General features: G+C 32.4%; 1 protein-coding gene across 1 annotated transcript; it reads right to left on the bottom strand.

Annotated features, from left to right (window-relative positions):
* Nucleotides 1–12,648: 12,648 nt before the first annotated feature.
* ATPsynE (ATP synthase, subunit E) lies at nucleotides 12,649–23,630 on the bottom strand. Its single transcript, XM_076508225.1, has 4 exons — nucleotides 23,519–23,630; nucleotides 19,797–19,851; nucleotides 13,736–13,837; nucleotides 12,649–12,881 (listed from the first exon to the last, which is right to left on the bottom strand). The coding sequence occupies exons 1-4, from the start codon at nucleotides 23,561–23,563 to the stop codon at nucleotides 12,811–12,813; spliced, it is 273 nt and encodes a 90-aa protein (XP_076364340.1). The 5' UTR covers nucleotides 23,564–23,630; the 3' UTR covers nucleotides 12,649–12,810.

The raw sequence follows: 23,630 nt of genomic DNA, 5'->3' as shown, positions 1-23,630 counted from the left end.
TTTCCTAGGCTCCAGGTCACAAAACTCCACCGAAAACTGTCGACGAAGAACAAACTTCTTTGTTCTACACATAGTCACGTGACTTCGACTGTGGAATACTCTAGAGCTGACAAATCAAGGCACACATATATGATGTGAATTTAAAGATAATTTATCATCGTTTGGGAGAAGAAATACCGAGGTTACTTGGTCTGTAGTTGAGCACAAACCTAGACAATGGGTCAGTTGGGATGTGCCCACCACGAGTATCGAAACCTGGTTTCCAGCGTTCTGAGTCTTCTAACTTACTGCTGAGCCACTGGGAGCCCCAAAGATTAAGGCAAGCGCTCTTTATCAGAATTAGGAGAGAGAGGGTGGGGCCAATGAACATAATACTACCTTTATCTACAAAATGTACAAGAAACGTATTCTATAGAAAGTATGTAATGTTAATAATCTGTAGTTAGAGTTAGCAAAAATTAAAGATTCAGGAATTACACCATTGTTTCAGAAAGCTGATCTTTATCGGGACTAGAACAGAGAGAGGGATCAATGTTTCAGACAAAAACATTTATCAGAACTGGAAGACAGAGAGGTCAGACTAGGAGCTAAAGATAGAAACACAGATAGATCAACGTTTTATCAGATGCAGAAAAAAAAAAAAGAATGGTCAAAGTTTCAGACTAAAGGTTTTGTCTGACAAAACAATGTCTGACTTAGTCATCTGATTGAAACATTTTCCAGTTTTGGGTTCTTATAGACCAGATACGGATAAACAAAGTATACTCTAAAATGATGAAGGTTTTAAAACGAATATTATTTAAATTTTGCGTCATCTGAAAGCAAGTCATCGTTTTTTTCAAATTCCATTGGTTGTTTTTGTTTCTAATTAACAGACTGTTTCAGTTATAGTTTTACTATTGAACATCACATTCCATTATTTTATTTAATCACTTCTCCCCACCAAATAACTTTTTTTTACACTAAACTATATTGGTTAAGGGCCCCCGCTAGTACAGCGGTAAGTCTACGGATTTACAGCGCTAAAGTCAAGGGGTTCGATTCCCCTCGGTGGACACAACAGATAGCCTGATGTGGCTTTGATATAAGAAAACATACTTGCACGATTAACTTGCAAATCGTGATTAGTTTCTCGTTGGAAAATGATGAGCTCTGGATTAAACAAAACGCGTAGTCGGTAATGAATATGGCGTATATGCTGTTATTATGTTAGGAATTTTCTAATTTTTGAAAATCCCTAAGAGACTTGATGAGCAATTTAGTGTTTAGAAATATAATAATAGGCCTAACATTAACCTCTTATTTAAACTATTTATCGTAATAATAAAATTGTTGTAATGTGGATGCCTATTCCAAGCCGGAGAATTATAAGTATAGTCTTTGTTAATTACAACCTTTGTTTAGAACTGATCCATTACTCTGGGCTGAAACGCTTAAGTTATAACTGTTTAATGAAAACTCTTGCATTTCATGATTGACCGTGATATCAAAAATAGCATATATTTTTTTTGTTATTGTGTTTTAATAACATTTTATGTAATAAGTTTATGAAAAAGTAAGTAATATACACTGATATATTACCTCAGGTAAATAACTTTTTATAATAAGTAATTTTAGTAAAACTCGCTTTTTCATATGTTTGTTTAAGAACAAAGTTACACAATAAGCGTTCTGTCTGCTACAGGGAATCGAACCCTAGATTTTAACACTATAAGCCTACATATTTACTGCTGATCTACCGTGGGACGAAAAATATCTCACATACCTTGAAATAGTCTTCTTTAAAATCACAATCTACAAGTTGTAGGTTCGAATCCCCGTCACCAAACATGCTTGCTTCGTGAGGGCGTCATAACGTAACAACCAATCCTTCGGTCTAGCATGGCCAGATGGTTAAGGTGCTCGACTGGCAATTTGAGGGCCACGGATTCAAATCCCCGTCACATCAAAGTGCTCACCCTTTCAGATGTGGGGGAATTATGAAGTGACGGTCAGTCCTATTATTCTTTGGTAAAATTTGTTTGTTTTGAATTTCGCGTAAGGCTAAACGAGGGCTATTTCCACTAGCCGTCCCTAATTTAGCAGTGTAACACTAGAGGGAAGGCAGCTAGTCATCACCACTCACCGCCAACTGTTGGGCTACTCTTTTACCAACGAATAGTGGAATTGGCCATAACATTATAACGCGCCCACGGCTGAAAAGGTGAGCATATTTGGTGTGACAGGAATTCGAACCTGCAACCCTTAAGATTGCAAATCGAATGTCTTAATCACTTGCCCATGCCGAGCTCGTTGGTAAAAAGAGTAGCTCAAGAGTTGGCGGTGATGACTAGCTGCCTTCCCTCTAGTGTTACACTGCTAAATTATGAACTGCTAGCGCAGAGAGCCCTCGTGTAGCTTTGCGCGAAAATCAAAACAAACCAAACCCTCTAGTATTATACCACTAAATTAGTGACGACTAGTGCAGATAGCCCTCGTGCAGCTTTGCGCGAAATATGAATCATAAACAGAGTAATCACTCCAACCTTTAAGTAATTTATAAGAGTTAAAGCAGTTTATAGATTTCGACAGTATCTGTTTGGAGGCCTTATTAATGTTAGTCAATAAATAATGACATTTTGTAATTTTGTTAAAAACTTGTTCAAATTTAAAAGAACCTTCCTTGAAATTCATCTTTTAGATAATGATAGAAACATGATTTATTTAGGGCAATAGCACAAGATCGAACAATATGAAAAAAAAGTTTTAGAAGTTCAGAGTTCGGGCACGCTTTCACTTTCATTAAATTATGTTACACTTCTACGCTCATGTCTAAAGATTACATCATCAAAAAAAATCAAGTCAAAATTGAGGTTAACCTCCACCCTGGAGATGTCGCTTGCGTAGACTGAATCTCGCAAAATGTCGTTACAGGATCTCGTTACGGATTTCCGTTAGTGACGTCACTAAAGAGAGTAAAATTTAAAAGTTGGTTGGTAATTTGGACGCACAAAAAGAAGAGCCAAAGACTTGATCGCTGCTAAATTCCCCTAGCGTGTAGGTATAAAATCATAATAATACACTATAATAATTTAGTAAGCACAATAGTATAGTATGTGTGTTCTACAGAACAGTATTTTCTGTAGTTGAAAAATAAAATGAGCAAAATGAACGTGCTCAGTCATTGGAGAAAATACCTCAAGAATTATTGACCAACACTATTTTAACCAACAGTACTTTACAGAGTTAAAATATTTATAGATAGCTAGCGTTTACACGCTAGGGGAACTAAGCAACGATCAAGTCTTCGGCTCTTCTTTCTGTGGGGGTGTCCAGTTACTCACATGTCACACCCAGATAGTGTTGCACCGTCCTTACTTTGAACCACAGATCACACAGAAAGACAATCAACCAGCTGCAAACACTTTTACTTCATACATTATTTTATTTTTAACATCAAGACCTCAACGTAAATAATGATTTTAATACTGTAACTTTTAGAATGTAGCTGTTCGGTTATTTTCTATAGCTTAGTCATTTAGTAGTTATGTAAGACAATCTCGTTAGTAGCTTAGTTAGGCGTTTACTTTTAACATGTATAACCTTCTTGAAGTCGAAAGGGTACTCCCTCTATACCTTACTGGTTTTAATCTGCATTTGACCTAAAATTATATCATATTAACTTCTGCAAGAAATAAGTTGTTAAAGCTTCTCTTCTTACGTAATGGATAATCCATAATTAATATTCAGTCTAGAAATTAAAATAAATAATCCATACCTAATCTTTAGCCTGAAAGTTAAAACAGATAATCCATCCCTCTCTTTAACTTTAACATTAAAACAAATAACCTACAATTAAACTTTTAGCCTCAGTATTGAAATAAATAATCTATAATTAATATTTAGCCTAAAAATTAAAATATACAGTATATAACTAATGTTTACCTTTAAACTTAAAATAGACAATCCACAATTAATCTTTAGCCTAAAAATTAAAATATACAATCCATAATTATTCTTTAGCCTATAAATTAAAACATATAATTCACAACTAAACTTTTAGCCTAAAAATTAAAATATAGCTTAAAACTTACAATAGATAATTCACAATTAATCTTTAGCCTAAAAATTAAAACAGATAATCTACAATTAAACTTTCAGCCTAAACATTGAAATAAATAATCTGTAATTAATATTTAGCCTAAAAATTAAAATATGTAATTCATAAATAGTGTTTAGCTTAAAACTTACAATAGATAATCCATAATTAATCTTTAACATAAAAATTAAAATAACTAATCCATAATTAATTTTAGTCAAAAAATTAAAATAGATAGGTAATTCAGGCTTGTTTTTCTTTATTTCTCTTCGTGAAAAAAGAATATTAAATCCTTAACAAGTGCATCAGTGGGACCAAATAAGAAGTTAATTTTTAATTGTTAGATTATTTCAATCATGTTAAAAAAGGAACGGAAAAATAAAGGTTGTACACTCTGTCCTGTAAAGCTAGATATACTTCTGATAAATTTACAACTCAGACTGGTCTAATTTTTTATTTCACGTGAAACACTTTATACAGTGTTAATCACTTAGGCCTGATGTTGAGGGCGCTAGATTTGCAATATGTCTCGAGGAATCAAAACTCTTCACCATAAGTGTTCACCCTTTAAGCCGTGGGGTTATCATAAGAGTGACGATCAATACCACTATTCGTTGATAAAAGAATAACCGAAGAGTTGACGACTGGTGGTAATAACAAGCTGTCTTTCACCACTAAATTAGGAACGGCTAGCGCAGATAGCTCTCTTGTAGCTGTGCGTAAAATTCGAGACAAACCAAACCTTCACGGAAAGCAGATAAGTGTATCCCTCGTGATTTTTTGCGTAATGTAAACATTTCTGTTTAGTTCATATTCTACACAAACAACAACCAGGAAAAGTTATACAAAGATTAAACAAAAAGAAGAAAAGTGGGGAAATGGTTTAAAAGTGTTATCTTATGGGTATAGGTTAAGATCTCTTAATCTAAGTACTCTTCATAAAAGAAAAGTAAACAGTGAACTTACTGAAGTTTAGTTTCGACACTTTTAACGTAGAATATACTTTTTGATTATATTGTTATCGTAGTAAGTGATAAAAACAGATAAAGCACCAGGACCAGAGTTTTAAAATAGGTCAAAGACTTGTTTGTTTCTCACTTTTGAGCAAAACTACACAAGGACTTTCTGAGTTAGCTGCTCCTAATTTTGAAGTGATAGACTAGAAGGAAAGGTACTAGTCTGATCACCACCTATCGCCAACTCTTGGGCTACTCTTTTACCAACGAAAAATAGGATTGACCGTCACATTATAATGTCTCCATGGCAGAAAGGGCGATCATATTTGGTGGGACGGGGATTTGAACTCACGCAGCCCTTTGTGTAGGTCAATAAACAGTGGACAAGTTCATGAGGATTGGAGAATTGCGTATGTTGCTCCAGGTCCAGTTTGGCCAGAGGGTTAGGACACTTGATTAGCAACCTGAGGATGGCTGATTCGAAACTCTATCCCACCAAACATGCTCGCTCTTTCAGACGTGAGGGTGTTATAATATTACGGTCAATCCCACTCTTCGTTGGTAAAATAGCCTAAGAGCTGGCGGTGGGTGGTGATGACTAGCTGTATTCCCTCTAGTCCAACGCTGCTAAATGAGGAACGGCTAGCGCAGATAGGCCTCCTACAGCTTTGCACCAAATTCAAAACAAATAAACAAACAACATTTCAGACTATAAGTGCGTATCTTCCTACGCTTGACGTCATAAAGGTCTACATAAATTTCCGCAGGTGGATGAAAAATTGTCTTACTGTCAAAAATAAATTATTCTTACCACCTAAAACATTGTTTACCTAAACAAGACACGCACGTATGTGTTAGTAATGATGGGTGTTTTGTTTTAGTGTTGTTTTGTTCAAGAGAAAGATGTTATTTTTCTTTCCATCTTTATTTTACCTTTGAGGTATGATATAATAACAGCTTTGAGTGTTCCATGTATCAACAACAGGGGGCGTTCATGTAGAAAGGAAATAGGGCCTCCAGGATTTCCGGTTTCATAAGGCATGGTTTCATCCAGTACTAGCTTTAAGAATTCTTAAGTAAATTTCATGAAGCTTTATCTTTAACATTGGTAAGCCTCAAGGTCAGAAGCCCAAAATATCGCACGTGAACTGGACATTTCCGGAATTAATCCTAATGTATATGTAATAATAATAAGGTAATTAATACGAAATGAGTAAAATGACTCAGGAATTTGAAAGGTAAATACAAACAAAAGTTTAATTTCGTGCAAATCATAAAACCAAGCGTCTTTTGAAAATTACAACTGAACTCAGACTATAACTGCAAACATCTGGCACTAAAAACACATAAACACACACAAACGATTTTAAAGGGCCGATACTGGTTTGGCCTATAATTTGTGACACATCGAAGTCTGTATACAATTTTATACAACTTTCATTTGTTTATGTGAAAAAATAAAAGAGGGGTTTATAAAGAAATATAACAGTTCATCACTTATGTGTAGTGGGTGTTAAACAACAGGAGCTCAAAATGGTCACATACAAGCATTGTAAAACTATGAGGACTAGGTTATCTCTGGTACACGCAGAGTAAAAATCCTTAACAACTAGACATATCATCTTTTAATCATGTTCATTTGGTTTTATAAACACTTTGAGATCTACAAATTAAACGGTGGATTTTTAAGTGTTAACACTTATTTTTGCGTATTACAATTATATTTTTCATTGTTGATCTAAAAGCAAAAAAAAACAAACTTTCCTAATAAAACTCGCAATAAGCAAGATGTGGAATTAAATGTATATATTTGTGGGCTAGGGGGCGCTCGACTCGCAATCTGAGGGTCGCGGGTTCGATCAGGAGTCGAGCGTCCCAGCTGCCTGGCCATACCGAGCCAATACAAAACGAAACACCAACGATGTTAGGATAATTTTTAAGATAAGTGAGGTACGAAAATTAAAAACATATTTGAAATCGGTACTTCCGTAATTTATAATCGCTCAGAAGGGCTTGGTTTGGCTTCAATTTCGCGCAACGTTACACGAGGACTACCTGCGTTAGCCGTCTCTAATTTTGCAGTGCAAGACTAGAAGGGAGGCAGCTAGTCACCACCACCCACCGCCAACTCTTGGGCTAATCTTTTAGCAACGAACAGTGGGATTGAGCGAAACATTATAACGCCCCCACGGCTGGAAAGACGAGTATGTTTAGTGTGATAGGGATTCGAACTCGTGATTCTCAGATTACGAGTCGAGCACCCCCTAACCACCTGGCTAAGATTGTTTGGTAGTCGTTAGTTTAATATCAGAACTACAGGAATGAGCATCAATTCCTTAAAAATTTTCAGATTTTGTAACATTATCATAACAATCACAAAATTTTTTTTCTTTCACAAAAGGTTTAGGCATTAGTCGCAGAAGTCACTCGTCAAGTGTGACATTTATTTCGTTCATTACGAGGACGGTGGGGGTGCGTGCATACGTGCATGTTATTTGACAAGCGGTTATGTTTTATACCAGCGCAAAATATTGTGGAAATAAATCCCTATCGGCAAAATGCTTCATATTAGTGTAAATATTTTCAACACATTATCTAAGTTCTATGTGCCTTAGAGTGTGTGTTTTTCTTATAGCAAAGCCACATCAGACTATCTGCTGAGCCCACCGAGGGGAATCGAACCCCTGATTTTAGCGTTGTAAATCGTAGACTTACCGCTGTACTAGCGGTGGGCACTAGGTGCCTTAGAGAGGCATGGGCCACACCAAGAACCCCTGAAAGTTTCGTGGCAATTAGAGTTCGGGAAGTAGCTTCTACAACAACATTGGAATGAAGGGGTTCTCAAAATGGCTGTAAAACTCCTAAGAATGAGACAATAAATAAAGTAGGGGTATAATCCTTTCAGGGTATATACAGAAACCCTTAGAAGCCTCATGATAATTAAAGTGGCACTAAGATAATAGCCAAGGGGGAAATATAAATTGTTATGAAACTCATAGAAACATGAGAGGTGGAACCAGTAGGCGAGCACATGACCCTAATTTTTGACAGGGTGGCGAAGGGTTTCTGTTAATGAGGAACAGAGGAAATCGCTGTTTCAACTTTGATTTTAGTAGTTACAATTGACATAGTAAATCAGGTATCCTGCAGTCATCAGTGTTCCTCCCCCAAATGAATAAAGTAAGGGGTACCTAGGAACCCCTGGGGGTTACGTGGTGATCAGAGGTAAGGAATTTGAAAATAAATTTCGTTACGGATGTCTGTTTTCTCACAGCAACTCCAAAGGGCTATTTTCTGTGTATACCAAGAGTATTCGGACCCCTGATTAATTCAGCATTGTAAATCCAAAGACGTACCGTACGCTATCCCACAGGGGGATATTTCGTGACAAACATAACAATAAACTGACACAAGCTCATTTCAAACAAAGACATAAGAGAAACGGAAGTTGGGTGTTAAGTTGCTAGAAGTACACAGTTTCCTAAATCAATATCATTATTCTATTCAAAACCCTTGTGGCCTCGGTTACTGCTGACCTCCCCTTGACCATTATTTCAAGGGATGGCTATGCTTGAACTACAAGGATTTCTGACGTGGCCATTTAGTTCGTAAGATCCGTACAGGTTGAAAACCCGAATGTCATTCTTAAAATATTACTTAAGGATAAGGTCAAATTCTGAAGCGATGCCAATAAAAAAGGACTGGTTTAGAACGAAATTAATATTTGAGTTTTTTCTCAAAGGTAAAAAAAAAAAAAAACTGATTCTGTTGCCGTTATTTCAAAAATTGTCCTTTTCCTAACAGTTTGTTTTTAATTTCGCGCAAAACTACACAAGTACTATCTACACTTGTCGTCCCTACTTTAGCAGTGTAAGACTAGAGGGAAGACATCTATTCATCACCACCCACCGCCAACTCTTGGGCTACTTGAATCATGATGTAATTAAGTATTCGAGTATTTTCACACACCCATATCCAAGTTTGTCTTGCTTACGTAACGTTGACCTTAAGATTTTATTCATTGTCAAGTTTTGCAAACATCACGTGGAAGTTATTACAAAACGTTAAATATATTACGTTATAATCTACCGTTCAACGTCAGAGGTTCTAAGTAATATGATAAGCTTGGAAAACAGGATAAAGTGTGAAGTAGTAAGAAGAGTAAAGTTAAATTGACTGCATCATTTCGGGTTTATCCAATATTTATTTTTATTTCCAACTTATGGAATATATAATTGTTTTAAATAAGAGTGACAAAAGAAACCGTCTTATTCTACTTTGTGGATAACATGTCGCAAGAAGTTGGAAAATAACATACAGATGACCATTAATAGTAGGAAACTGGATCAACTTTGTTGTTTAGGGACCATTGGTTAATTACACAAATGCCAGCAAGATGACGTAATACACACTTTTATATTTGCTATAATTCTAACACTACAAATATTACTTGTATTGCAATTAAATTTGAATTTTCCACCTTCATTTCAATGATGTTTTTCGAATTGAATTATATTTTAATACGTTCACTGCCACCAGCAGTATTAATAATTCATACCCTAGTGGTGACCACAAGTTTCTTTTTACATTTAAGCCAGGTGTCTAATGTTTATATAGACTCCTTGATTAGCTTATTGAAGCCATTTGTTAATATCTGTCCCACCGATGTAACACAAGGCAGCAAACGTATTAATAGATAATTGGACAGCCATCTTTGAAATGATAAGGCCTAACAGGTTATGGAAATTAACACACCTTTTCGTAAGATAAAAAACATTAAAACACGCCCTTTGCATTGGCTAATTCCCTGAACGTACTTCAGTACAATCTGGACAAATATTTAGTCATATTTGAGCCAACATGTACATTTCAAGGACGATCGAATATAATTATCACAATAGCTAAAGATGTTGCTACAGGTTTTACAAACGAAAGTGGCTTCAACTGCCAGTCACAAAATTCATTCTATCTACGTAGTCGATTTTTAAGTGCTCTTGCATTTTTGTTAATACATAGCGCCATCTATCGAATCTAAAAGCTATCGTTAAAATACAGAGTAGGTAGAAATACAATACGTCGAAATATAATTTTTTCAAGAAGTCAGTTTGAAAGTAGAAAATATTAACCTGAAGATGACCTAGGAAGGTCATAACGTTGTTCTGTATTTTATTTTAATTAAAGTACTAATACCTATAACCAGCCGTTTTTAAAATACATTTTTAGTTCAAGTGGGTTTTTCGTCAACGCGAGTTTCCGTCCTTGTTCTTATATTCAGTTTGTAAGAACATAGTTAAAAAATAAACTTCAACTCCAGCTCTTGGTCATGTTCCTTTAGTTACATAACCTACAAATAAACAGAAAGAAGTTAACAGGAAACAGTGGGTATAAGATTCTAGTCAGTGGACAGATGGTGGTGGTTGTTTTGGCGTTTTATGGCCCAAAGCAACTAGGCAATCTGCGACAATCAGAGAATACAACTTTGGAATACTGAAGACAGGAACAGGATGTAGACATTTTTACAAGATATGACATTTGACCTTGACACCCACTCCTGAAGAGACGAATTTGGATGAGGGTGTCCCTGAAAGTTGGTTGTTTGGACACTTTCGTATGGAATGATCATGTATGATTCACGCATGCTCACTAGGATATATATATGAAAATAGGAAAGTGATAAAACTCTGATCTATAAACCATCGTTTTGTGGCTCGAGATAAACGACAAGAAACTTCATCTTGTTTGGTAATCTGATGGGTAGAAACCTCCGCTCGCTAACACAGATGTTAGAAGCATATAGGTATCATACACGATAATGGAAATACTGCCTTATTTTATTTTGCCTGAAGCCAGTTTCTGGGAAGAACGTCGACAAACCCACTGCTTAAAAATTGTGTAAGCATGAACACGTCCGTGTCCTAACAGACAAAAGGATATGACGGTATCTATAATGTATAACAAGGCTGTCTAACCATTCTGACACTGTCACCCATGGCAACTTCTGATGGCATTGGGGCACACTTGCATCTTTCCCAATACTATCAGTAGTCCCAATTCTGTTGATTTCGGATACTTGGGCCAGGCAGAAGCTATTGTCTTTCAACGTGATTGGAACTATATTGTTACTGTATAAACCATGGGCGGCACTAATGATGAAATGGTGATTTTTTACCATCTTTTACTACTTTCTGATAGTCCAACTGTGACCATATTAAAATATAGTTAATCTCTGGGATCCTTTCTTTCATAGCATGGGCTTCTTTCGTTCTGTGATCTCTACCCAAATTATACTTGAATTATTTCCATGTGACAGTGCTAAAATGGTTTATTTTTATTCACAAGTGTGTTAGGTGACTTGCAAGAGAGATGTGTATTTGAGAGTTTAAGAGAATTAAAAGAAACAATCCATGTACGGATCGGAAAGTCACTGTGCAGTTTTGTAATCATATTTTATTAAGTCTATTTCAAGCCAGCAACTGATAGCGGTGTTTAGAAACAAAATAAGAAGGATCCAAGATTGTATTGATGCCAACGGGGGTCACTTTCAACAGTGTTTATAATTGTCATTCATATTTACCTCCTGTATTCTATATTGAAACATGTCTGCTAATAAATATACAAGTGTACAGTGACTTTCCAAACACCCTGTACTTACCAACCAATTTGATTTATGAAAAGTAAGGCTTAAGGTACAGGCATAAGAAAGAGAAATATGACATAAGCTTTACCAGATCAAATCTTCACTGTTAGGAGAGATCAAATTATTTATGTACAGAGTAAACTTGGTGGAGGTAATTAAGGAATTTTTGTGAACCTGATGATGACCGAAGAAGGTTGAAACGTTGTTTGCTCCTCTACGTAAGAAATTTTCCCAACCCAAACGAGCCATTTTTACATATATAATTAAGGAATTGCTTGGTGTATCCTTGATAGTTATTATTGTTTTTTACATCAATAAATATGGATAGATGAAACCTAACACATTATCAAACCAACTACATCTCATCTTGTACGTGAAACTTCTATAGTGTAAGTTTCAGTTTGGTCTTCTCTTAAGAAAGTTAATGTAACTTGGCACAGACAACCACCAGCAAGTTTCTAATTCACAAAATCATGACTTTCTTGGTCATTTATTTTAATAGAATATGATTAAGTATGCACTTTCACATAACTGAAATAAGTAAGACCTTCATAAATAACAGTACTGTTCTATCTTCAGTGTAGATAAAAAGTCTGGAACCACAGCCATAAATTTACAGAATGTGTTCAGCATACTGTTATTGTATTCAAATCAAGAATAGTTTGGATTAACTCAACCTTCTCATGCTATGACAGAGCCATAATGAGCCCTTATCTGAAATAACGAAAAATTACACATCACCTATCGTTCCAGACTTAAGACACCCTGTATGATTTAGTTACGTATTCATTTACCGTACCTGAGAATACGGATGAAGAAAACAAGTTTTCAAGGAAGCAATAAAGCCATAGCAATACTTTTACAAACAAAGTTTCAATGTAACTGACCTCCTTGTGTTAGCTTACTGCATGAGAACGTCTAATAAAACAATAACCTCTGACCCAAGCTGTATACAAGCATCTTTACTCAGATCAGTATTTTCTCTTGAAAAACAAACATTTATTATAAATTTCATGTTCCCTACATCTGCACTAATGATCCACACTTTCATTAATCATGGAACATCTAGTATTTTGTGATTTGCTCTAAACAGAAAGAATGATTGGTTTAATTAATTAATTGTCTCTAGAAGAGAAAATTCATTTAAACTGTTCTTCAAAATTTGGGGGTATTGGAACTCCACTTTCCTTTGCTAGATACAACAGTTCCTCTGAAAGAACAAGAAGTAAAAGTAATTAAAAAAAGAGTAATGTGTAAATACATTGTAATTAATTTATTTTATTCACAAAAAAGTGAATTTATGTAAAGAAAGGACAACAGAGAGATGTAATATTTTCTTTGATTTACTACTACTGCTGCAATGGAATAATTTTATTGAATTCATGGAAAACCAGTGCCAGGCAGAAGATCAGAGCAAAATCAATAAATTAGGCTTCATATGCACAATGTATTTAGTTTTGATGTATAATGTTTCAATTACTAAAGTACTTTAGGTTGCTAATGATGAGCAAAGGACTCTACTTCTGTATTGAACAAAGGAACATATATCATGTATTGGGTTGAGGAATAATTCGTGAGCGTTTTTCAAGTTAAACAAATATATTCATAAATGAAATGCTTTCGCAAAATATTTCATGTCATTTGGTAGATAATTTTTTGCTCTAATAGATGGTGTGTTTGATTTTCATATGTCTTTAATTTTTGCTTTCATTTTCAGCTCATTAAATGGACTGACAAGTGGACAAAATCGAGCATTTTCGACACCATCTGCTTTTCGCATTTAATTTCTTGCAATTTCGTTTAAAACAATGCATACTATATACCTAGGTATAACATGAAATAAAGTATCATAATAAATGTTTTGGGTGTAATGTGTTCATGCATTGAAGTATTGTATAGTCTTGCATGTAATGCTTGAATGAAATTATTTAAAAATGCTCACGAATTATTCCTCAACCTAATATAAACATATCTTCATTACCTACATTCCCTCAAATCTTTAACCTCTTTGCAAACATCCAATTAACAAAATTTTCAACATAAAACCAAACAGAAGGTATTTACCTTTGTTAGCTCTTTTCTTTTCCTCTGCTCTCCGAGCTTCTAAAATAACACGTTGTTTTTCTTCATATTCTCTCAATGCATTCTCTTTCTTACTGAGAGACCCTAAAAATTAGGAAAAGTATAAAATAGAAACACATTTTAACATAAACTAAGAATTACACTTGAAGTTACTTTGTAGAAGTGTACACCAAAGTTCTTTGAACATATTTAATCTTTTATACAATTTCATGAGAAGTCATCTTCTGTCTATATTGATACCAAGTGAAACACAAACTTGTGATTTGCATCATATAACAATAAAGTGAAAGAAAAATTAATTGGATCAATTTGCTTTTGTTTTCATAAGATCAATATTTCACCACATGGGAGAGTTTGTTCTCTCAGTCCTTGCTGCTATGTGAAACACGTCAAATTTTCTTTCCATTTAGATTTACAGTCTAAGTTACGGATCACTTCCCAAAAATCTTTCTAAAACTATGATATAATTAAAATAGCTTTTCTGCAATTAATGATCATTTAATCAAACTATTATTAAATTACTAAAATTGTTAACTTTACAACATCAAGTCCTTGAGGTAACCTCAAAGTTTATGTTATATATAAAATTACAGTGTAAAAGGTTTTTGAAGTTTTATACAACAACCACAACACGACTGCTAGGTTTTATGAGAGTTACCAAGTACAAAAATCATGTTAAATTTAACAAAATAAGAGGAATATTTGGAAATTCTTAATATTGAAATATATTACTATTTTATGAAAATAATTAAAAAGTATATTGTATGTTATTAGCTTAAATTTACTAATTAGATCAAACATCTTTATTTAAAATCAAAACCTGTGTAACATTTTGTACCTTTTTTTAATGACTAATTGAAATATGCAACATTTATCTAACATGCATTTATTATTATTCAAGGAAAAAATTAATACAGATTTATCTAACATACATTTACTATTATTTAAGGAAAAAATTAATACAGATTTATCTAACATACATTTACTATTATTTAAGAGAAAGATTAATACAGGTTTATCTAACACACATTTACCATTATTTAAGAGAAAGATTAATACAGATTTATCTAACACACATTTACTATTATTTAAGAGAAAGATTAATACAGATTTATCTAACACATTTACTATTATTTTAAGGGAAAGATTAATACAGATTTATCTAACACACATTTACTATTATTTTAAGGGAAAGATTAATACAGATTTATCTAACACACATTTACTATTATTTTAAGGGAAAGATTAATACAGATTTATCTAACACACATTTACTATTATTTTAAGGGAAAGATTAATACAGATTTATCTAACACATTTACTATTATTTTAAGGGAAAGATTAATACAGATTTATCTAACACACATTTACTATTATTTTAAGGGAAAGATTAATACAGATTTATCTAACACACATTTACTATTATTTTAAGGGAAAGATTAATACAGATTTATCTAACACACATTTACTATTATTTTAAGGGAAAGATTAATACAGATTTATCTAACACACATTTACTATTATTTTAAGGGAAAGATTAATACAGATTTATCTAACACACATTTACTATTATTTAAGAGAAAGATTAATACAGATTTATCTAACACACATTTACTATTATTTAAGAAAGATTAAAGATTAATACAGATTTATCTAACACACATTTACTATTATTTAAGAGAAAGATTAATACAGATTTATCTAACACACATTTACTATTATTTAAGAAAGAAAGATTAATACAGATTTATCTAACACACATTTACTATTATTTAAGAGAAAGATTAATACAGATTTATCTAACACACATTTACTATTATTTAAGAGAAAGATTAATACAGATTTATCTAACACACATTTACTATTATTTAAGAGAAAGATTAATACAGATTTATCTAACACACATTTACTATTATTTAAGAGAAAGATTAATACAGATTTATCTAACACACATTTACTATTATTTAAGAGAAAGATTAATACAGATTTATCTAACACACATTTACTATTATTTAAGAGAAAGATTAATACAGATTTATCTAACACACATTTACTATTATTTAAGAGAAAGATTAATACAGATTTATCTAACACACATTTACTATTATTTAAGAGAAAGATTAATACAGATTTATCTAACATACATTTACTATTATTTAAGGGAAAGATTAATACAGATTTATCTAACACACATTTACTATTATTTAAGAGAAAGATTAATACAGATTTATCTAACACACATTTACTATTATTTAAGAGAAAGATTAATACAGATTTATCTAACACACATTTACTATTATTTAAGAGAAAGATTAATACAGATTTATCTAACACACATTTACTATTATTTTAAGGGAAAGATTAATACTGATTTATCTAACATACATTTACTATTATTTAAGAGAAAGATTAATACAGATTTATCTAACATACATTTACTATTATTTAAGGGAAAGATTAATACAGATTTATCTAACATACATTTACTATTATTTAAGGGAAAAATTAATACTGATTTATCTAACATACATTTACTATTATTTAAGGGAAAGATTAATACTGATTTATCTAACATACATTTACTATTATTTAAGGGAAAGATTAATACTGATTTATCTAACATACATTTACTATTATTTAAGGGAAAGATTAATACTGATTTATCTAACATACATTTACTATTATTTAAGGGAAAGATTAATACTGATTTATCTAACATACATTTACTATTATTTAAGGGAAAGATTAATACTGATTTATCTAACATACAGTTACTATTATTTAAGGGAAAGATTAATACTGATTTATCTAACATACAGTTACTATTATTTAAGGGAAAGATTAATACTGATTTATCTGACATACATTTACTATTATTTAAGGGAAAGATTAATACTGATTTATCTAACATACATTTACTATTATTTAAGGGAAAGATTAATACTGATTTATCTAACATACATTTACTATTATTTAAGGGAAAGATTAATACTGATTTATCTAACATACATTTACTAATATTTAAGGGAAAGATTAATACTGATTTATCTAACATACATTTACTAATATTTAAGGGAAAGATTAATACTGATTTATCTAACATACATTTACTATTATTTAAGGGAAAGATTAATACTGATTTATCTAACATACATTTACTATTATTTAAGGGAAAAATTAATACTGATTTATCTAACATACATTTACTATTATTTAAGGGAAAAATTAATATGGATCATTCCATGTCAAATCATCCAAATTTTGGAAAATTTTCCAGGTGACCCCCCTTAGAATGCCTTGAAAAAAATTCATGTGTGCTCATCTACCCATATAATGAAAAATTGCCAAAGATTAGATCAATATCTCTAATAGTTTCTGATTTACAGCCCTGTAAAATTTAGTTAAATTTTATTTATTTTTGGCTAATACATTTTCGGGCAACTTTGGCTGCTTAAAGCTGCAAGAGTAATGGTGGTAGAAGGCTGAAATTTGTTACACTGACTGAATTAATATCACAGAATTCAAAAATGGTCTCAAACCAAGTTTATCTCTCTTAGAATTTTATAGTGAGGCTGTAAAATCACCTGAAAACTCAAAATCATAAAAAACATTGGTTTATATAATAAGCCATAGCTCTAAGACTTAATATGATACAAAGCTGAATGTTTTTTTCAACTTTTCTATAATATATCAGTTGATAAATCAGCAATTTTTTGTAATTAAAAGTCTATTAGATCTCCTGTAAAAAATTTAGTTGCATACAACGTTTTATGATTTAGCTAAAAATAGCCCTACTTCAGGCCACAGTTTGACCATGTCACCAGTTATTCAACCTTTTCAGATTTTTAACATATATTCTTACATCTCTGAATATGATCTATCAAAAAAATCAGGATGGTGTTCAACCTAATTTTTGAGTTATAATTTTTTAAAGTATCTTCTGATTTTACGTTGTTTACTTGAAAACAAAAACTTCAATTCTGGTGTGTTACTGAGTGCAAATATATCCATACAATTTTGAAATAATTTATGAATCCCATTGCAATATTCTAATCAGCCTTTACCATATATTCTTACATCTCTGAACATGATCTTAAAAAAAATCAAGGTTATGAAAAATAATAAATTATCAAATTTTAAGTGTCTCTGATATGTACCATCGAGTAAAGGACCACATTCAGGGCATTCAGTTCTTTCTTGTCAATCAGGAATGAGTCCTGCAGAATTGTGTAAAGTTTGATCTACTTGAGCACTATGAAAAATGCAAAACTGTGGCAGGTATTAGGCCACATCATAGCTTTATTCCTCACTCTACCAACAAATTGTACATGAGAAGGCTATCAGATGATGATGTGTACACAGTTGTAACTGTTGGTAGTAGCAGTGAAAGTGATGCTGCAGCAGCTCAAATAGGGTCTAATGATAGCAATGACAATTATCAGCCAGGGAAATATGTGGCATGCATATACGATCATGAATGGTACGTGGGAAACATAAAAGATAGATCAGATGAACATTCCGATGTGTTGGTGTAATTTATGAAGAAATCAAGAAACAAACTGTTCTCATGGCCTGCAAGGTCACGTAAAGATGAAAGGTGGATTTCTTTCCAACATATTCTTTGTCTGATAAGTGCACCTACCGTGCAAGGCAGTAGTGCTCACCACTGTGTTCTAAATCAAAGTGATCTCAACATAATCAAACTTGAATTTCAGAAATTTATTCAAGCTGTCTGAACAAAGCAATGTTTATTTGATGTTGTTAAGGCTAACTTATTGCCAAAGCAGTTTTTGAAACATTTCATTGTCACAATTATTGTGGTTTGGTATGACTATAATCTTTCTCAGTTATCCCCTGTTGTAGCACTGTGCTTTTTGTGTCTGATTTACCTCTGTATTTATTATATTATGAATCTTAAACTCAGCCATATCTGCATAATTGTAATGCATACACAATATATTTGCATTGCCATGTGATCTAACTAGTTATGCCAGTAAACTTGTTCAGAAATGAATTAATTCTGTCTTGTTCCTTACAACTTCATTATTTAACATTTTTAAGGCTGATTAGAATATTTCAGTGGGATTCATAAAATTCTGACAGGTATTTTTCAAAATTGTATAGATATATTTGCACACAGTAACACACCTCAACTTAATTTTTTTAAAAACAAAAAATGTATGGTCAGAGGATATTTTAAAACATATCTCAAAAAGTAGGTTGAACACCATCCTGATTTTTTTTTGGTAGATCATATTCAGAGAGCTAAGAATATATGGTAAAAATTTCAAAAGGCTGAATAACTGGTGACATGGTCAAACTGTAGCCTGAAGTAGGGCTATTTTTAGCTAAATCATAAAAAGTTGCATGCAGCTAAATTTTTTACAGATCTAATAAACTTTTATTTACAACAATTGCTGATTTATCAACTGATATGTTATAGGAAATTAGAAAAAAAAAACAATTCAGCTTTGTATCATATTAAATCTTACATAAACTTATTACATAAACCAATGTTTTTTACAATTTTGGGTTTTCAGGTAATTTTACTGCCTCACTATGCAAATCCTAAGAGAGATAAACTTGGTTTGAGACCATTTTTGAATTCTGTAATATTAATTCAGTCAGTGTAGCAAATTTCAGCCTTCTACCACCATTACTCTTGCAGCTTTGAGCAGCAAAAGTTGCCAAAATGAATTTGCCAAAAATGAAAATAATTAAATTTTACAGGGCTGTAAATCAGAAACTATTAGAGATATTGATCTAATCTTTGGAAATTTTTCATTATATGGGTACATGAGCACATGAGAATTTTTTCAAGGCATTCTGTGTGGGGTCACCTGCAGCCCCTGGATGATTTGACATGGAACAACCCATACAGATTTATCTAACGCACATTTACTGATTTACTGTTATTTAAGGAAATGATTAACACAGATTTATCTAACACATATTTTCTATTATTTGAGGGAAATATTCATTCATGAAAATTGTACATTTCTTAAAACCGTAATTTTAGTTAAAAACAAGTTGTAATGCTTACTGTATCTTGTCATTCCCCATAAAACACCTGCTGTAAGGGCTCCCCATCTACAAGCCTGAAAAGATTAAAAAACAAAATATGTAGTCTGTATTTATTTTCATATTTTATAGGTTGGTGACTATACAAAAGTTTTAAATCAAACTGAGTTACTTACATAAAATATACACAAAGCAACAACACTCAAGATTTAACAAAATATCAAGTCAGATTAACACTCCAAACTGCAGAATGAAATCACAAGAAACACTGCACAGTGTACATACAAGCAAAAACCTGTGGAGGGGGAAAAAAACAAACATAAAACATCTTTTATAAGTCTTAAAGGGATAGTAAAAATCACACTACCTCTAATTTCATCATATGATCAGAATATTTCACTGGAATGAGCTGTATGTAGCCCACTAATGTAAAAAATGTTTAATGTTTTAACATTAACTTTTCTTCAGAGTAAGAAATACTTCATTTTCTATTTTCCTTTTGGCTCTTTCAACTGAAGTAGAAGACAGACCTTGATCTGTCAAAACATATAGCACGTTCCACTACAAATAATTCACTTCATCATACTTATAAGTCATTGTTTACCTATTGTATTAGTAACATGCTCAGGTATCTACTTTTATTACATCTGTTAGTCACATTTAAAATATGTATCAGATGTGGTGTGGAACTAACCATCACAAATTTACCCTCTCAAAGATTTCTTTTTAAAACCTTGTTTACTAATTAGTTTCACCACTACCATACATTAACCACTGTTACAAGGGGTAGAAAATGGACATGAAATTACACCTGCAACAAGCCAAAAAATACATAGCAAAGATGAAATGTGAAACAGGTAACCGAGAAAGATATGGTGGTCATTACATAGAAGAGGACAAAGGTTTAGAGACCACGTGAATATTTTACAGTTGGATGGAAAAAGGAAGTTTCTTTATGTACTTTAAAGTAAGGTCGTAAAAAAAAAAAGAGAGAGAGAGATAGCTAAGACAAACTGAATGACCTCTTGTTATGCCTTGGAAACAAGATATCAGTATCTACATTTCCAAACAAACAATAAGAAAGACTTATGGTCTTAATGTAGTAAATTATATTTTTAAAATCTTCTGTGCTACCAATAAGTACTTTAAAATAGTTTTTGCTTCTTTGTGAATCTTGTTACTGTACTTGCTCTAATATTTCCTAATTTACTGTAAAATATTTTTTCAGAACTGAATAGTGCTTATATGACATGTTTTAAATATACATATTACACAGATGAAAGATCATGGAATATAGGAAGCATTGTTAACAGACTTAAGTTAATTAACAAGATGACTGGGTAGCTGTCATTAGTGTCATGGCAACAGTGCTGGTTGGAGGCAAATCTGAAAGTTACATTTATTACCACTGACAGTTTTCAAAAATCGTGTGTATTGTTTCTGGTTTTAAGACAGCAAACTTTCTAAATCAGGCAAACATTATTAGAACTGTATTCAGTTGCTTTCACAGTCCCATGATGAAAGACTCGTGTAATATCAGGGGTGACATCAATGACTCCAGGTTAGACAGGCTAAACATCAAGACACAGAGTGACATTCACCTGTAAAGTAAGTACCAAGAAGTGCAGAGAAATCAGCTATCCAGATGTTCCAGAATGAAGGGTCCCAACATTACTGTGTTAAGCCTAAACACTTAACAATAAGAAAACAGCATGGAAGTAGAAACAAGTGCAAAGATCACATACAGCTTCAAATTAAGTCAAATTATGATATTCTGAAAAACCCTTTGACAGCCAGTTCTGCTCAAGCAAAATTGTGCAACGTAACCAAAACAAAGCAAAGTAGCCCATTGGAATCAGCTACTGTAGGAGATGAAGAGTCAAGAAAAATACTAATTAACCCAAGCAATAATATAAAAAAGTTCAATCTTTACAGTTTAAAACAGTTAGAAATTAAACACCTTAAGATGTTTTGCAAGTCACGCATCTTGTAACCAAGTCAAAAGTTTCTTTGAAGGATGCCAATGAAATACTTTTATTGTGACAAAATATAAAAGAAATTAATAATTTCTTGTACAGTTACTGTACAGATTTAAAATGTTTAATGTAACTGCACTTCATTTGTTCCATTATTTTCCACTGAGAAGTGATTTAGAATGTAACATTTAACTTCAAAATAGAAAAAGAGTTAAAATGGTGGAGAAGTTGCTTTGTTGATGCTCCGTAAAAAAGGAAAAGAACTTATTCCAAATGCTTACAAAAGACACAATATCTCAGAAGTTGATGATAGTGTAGTGCTTACAAGTTCAGCTGTTAACTGAAAAGATTACTGATGTAACTTTGAATTTTGTAAGAGAAAATCAACAAAACCTTTTTAAAAATACAGTAACACAAAGAACAGTAAACATATATGTTGCCATTCTACTTTGACATTTCTAATTGTCAGTATTTAGGTTCTTTGGGTGACCTGTGAGGGTCATGTACAATTTTGACCTCTTCCTCCTGCATTAATGGTGTTATTAATAACTTATTTGGAGTAACTGTTAAATGTTGAATGCAACATAAAAAAGGGTACTGCTTTCACAAATGTTCATGCATATGAATCCAAAACCCCTGTCAGGAGCATGTCTATGTTCGAACACTCATCATTTACACTGGGACACATTTGCTATATAGACAGTTCACATATTCCAACATTTTTTATGTTGTTGGATTACTTTGTGTATTTACATAAATACCATTTTAATACACTGTATTATAAAACAAAAACATGATGAATTAGGTAGGTTTAACAACAGGTGTTATGTTACTAAACTTATAGTACATATTTAAGGATGAGAAGTATAATTTTCATCATCTATGACACAGCAATATAAATGTGCATAACATTTCGTTAAGTTTTTCTTAGAATAAGTGAATGATCTGCTTAGAAGTCTATCATGGAGTAGTTGTATGTTTGTGTAGGAATTTAAAGTTTGTTGCGTGGGGAACTTTGTAGGTATTGGTGAGTATTGCATTTAGCTTCCGAGTTTTTAATTTTCATAAATGTAACATTGATCCAGGCTGGACAAGTATACTCTATGATTGGTCGTATATACTGTTTGTATATTTTGAATATGTTAGTTGTTGTTCCTGTATTATTCCTCACACACTTCTAATTTGATTTACTCTTTGCCAAATTTTGTCTGAGATTACACTTATATACGTTTGTCACGTTAATTTTATCGTAGGTAAGACCAACAAATTCTGCTGATGTAGCTGTTTGGAGAAGTGTTGCGTTAAGACAGTTTGGAGTTTGTTTTAATTACATTCTTTATTTTGGGACACCAATCTACTTCAAACAACTGTAAAGCTTAAAACTGAACGTTACTCGTCGTAAGGGGTAAGGCAATATGCCTAGTGTCATTTTCAGTATGCTGAATCTAAGCAAAACAAAAGGCAATAAATGTATATGTAAAAATTAAATTAAAACGAATACATAAAAGATGAAAAGTGAATAAATTCTAAACTATATACTGTTTTATTTGTCGTAGTCACAAAAACAAGTTCGTTAGTATTACTTATAGTAGGCCTAACGCTTTTCGAGTCTGGCTTCGTAAATTTTAACTTCATGAAAATACACTTTTAAATTTCGTGAAAGAAGCAAATAAGTTAAGTGCAAGTAATGGGTATATGAACTTTACAAAGGATGACATAATAAATTTTGTTCTGATCACTATGTTCACGTAAAAAAACAACAACATACCCGAATAAAAGGTGAAACACGAACAGGAGGTGCTAATTCAGTCATTCTCCTTCGATTCTTCAAGGGCAAGTAAAATCGTTGATAAAATTAAGTCGTCTGAATTACTCTATGA

The sequence above is a fragment of the Tachypleus tridentatus genome, chromosome 6 (genome assembly GCF_004210375.1).
Source record: "Tachypleus tridentatus isolate NWPU-2018 chromosome 6, ASM421037v1, whole genome shotgun sequence".
Classification (NCBI taxonomy): Eukaryota; Metazoa; Arthropoda; class Merostomata; order Xiphosura; family Limulidae; genus Tachypleus; species Tachypleus tridentatus.
The sequence above is the reverse complement of the archived record's forward strand: the minus strand, read 5'-3'. Positions and strand labels throughout refer to the sequence as shown.

Excerpts from the sequence above, each read along its gene's own strand:
- ATPsynE (XM_076508225.1), bottom strand. The coding sequence starts at position 23,563 with ATGACTGAATTAGCACCTCCTGTTCGTGTTTCACCTTTTATTCGG. Across the intron at positions 19,852-23,518 it reads GTGTTTCACCTTTTATTCGG|GCTTGTAGATGGGGAGCCCT; the intron begins GTATGTTGTTGT and ends TAATCTTTTCAG. Across the intron at positions 13,838-19,796 it reads ATGGGGAATGACAAGATACA|GGTCTCTCAGTAAGAAAGAG; the intron begins GTAAGCATTACA and ends CCTAATTTTTAG.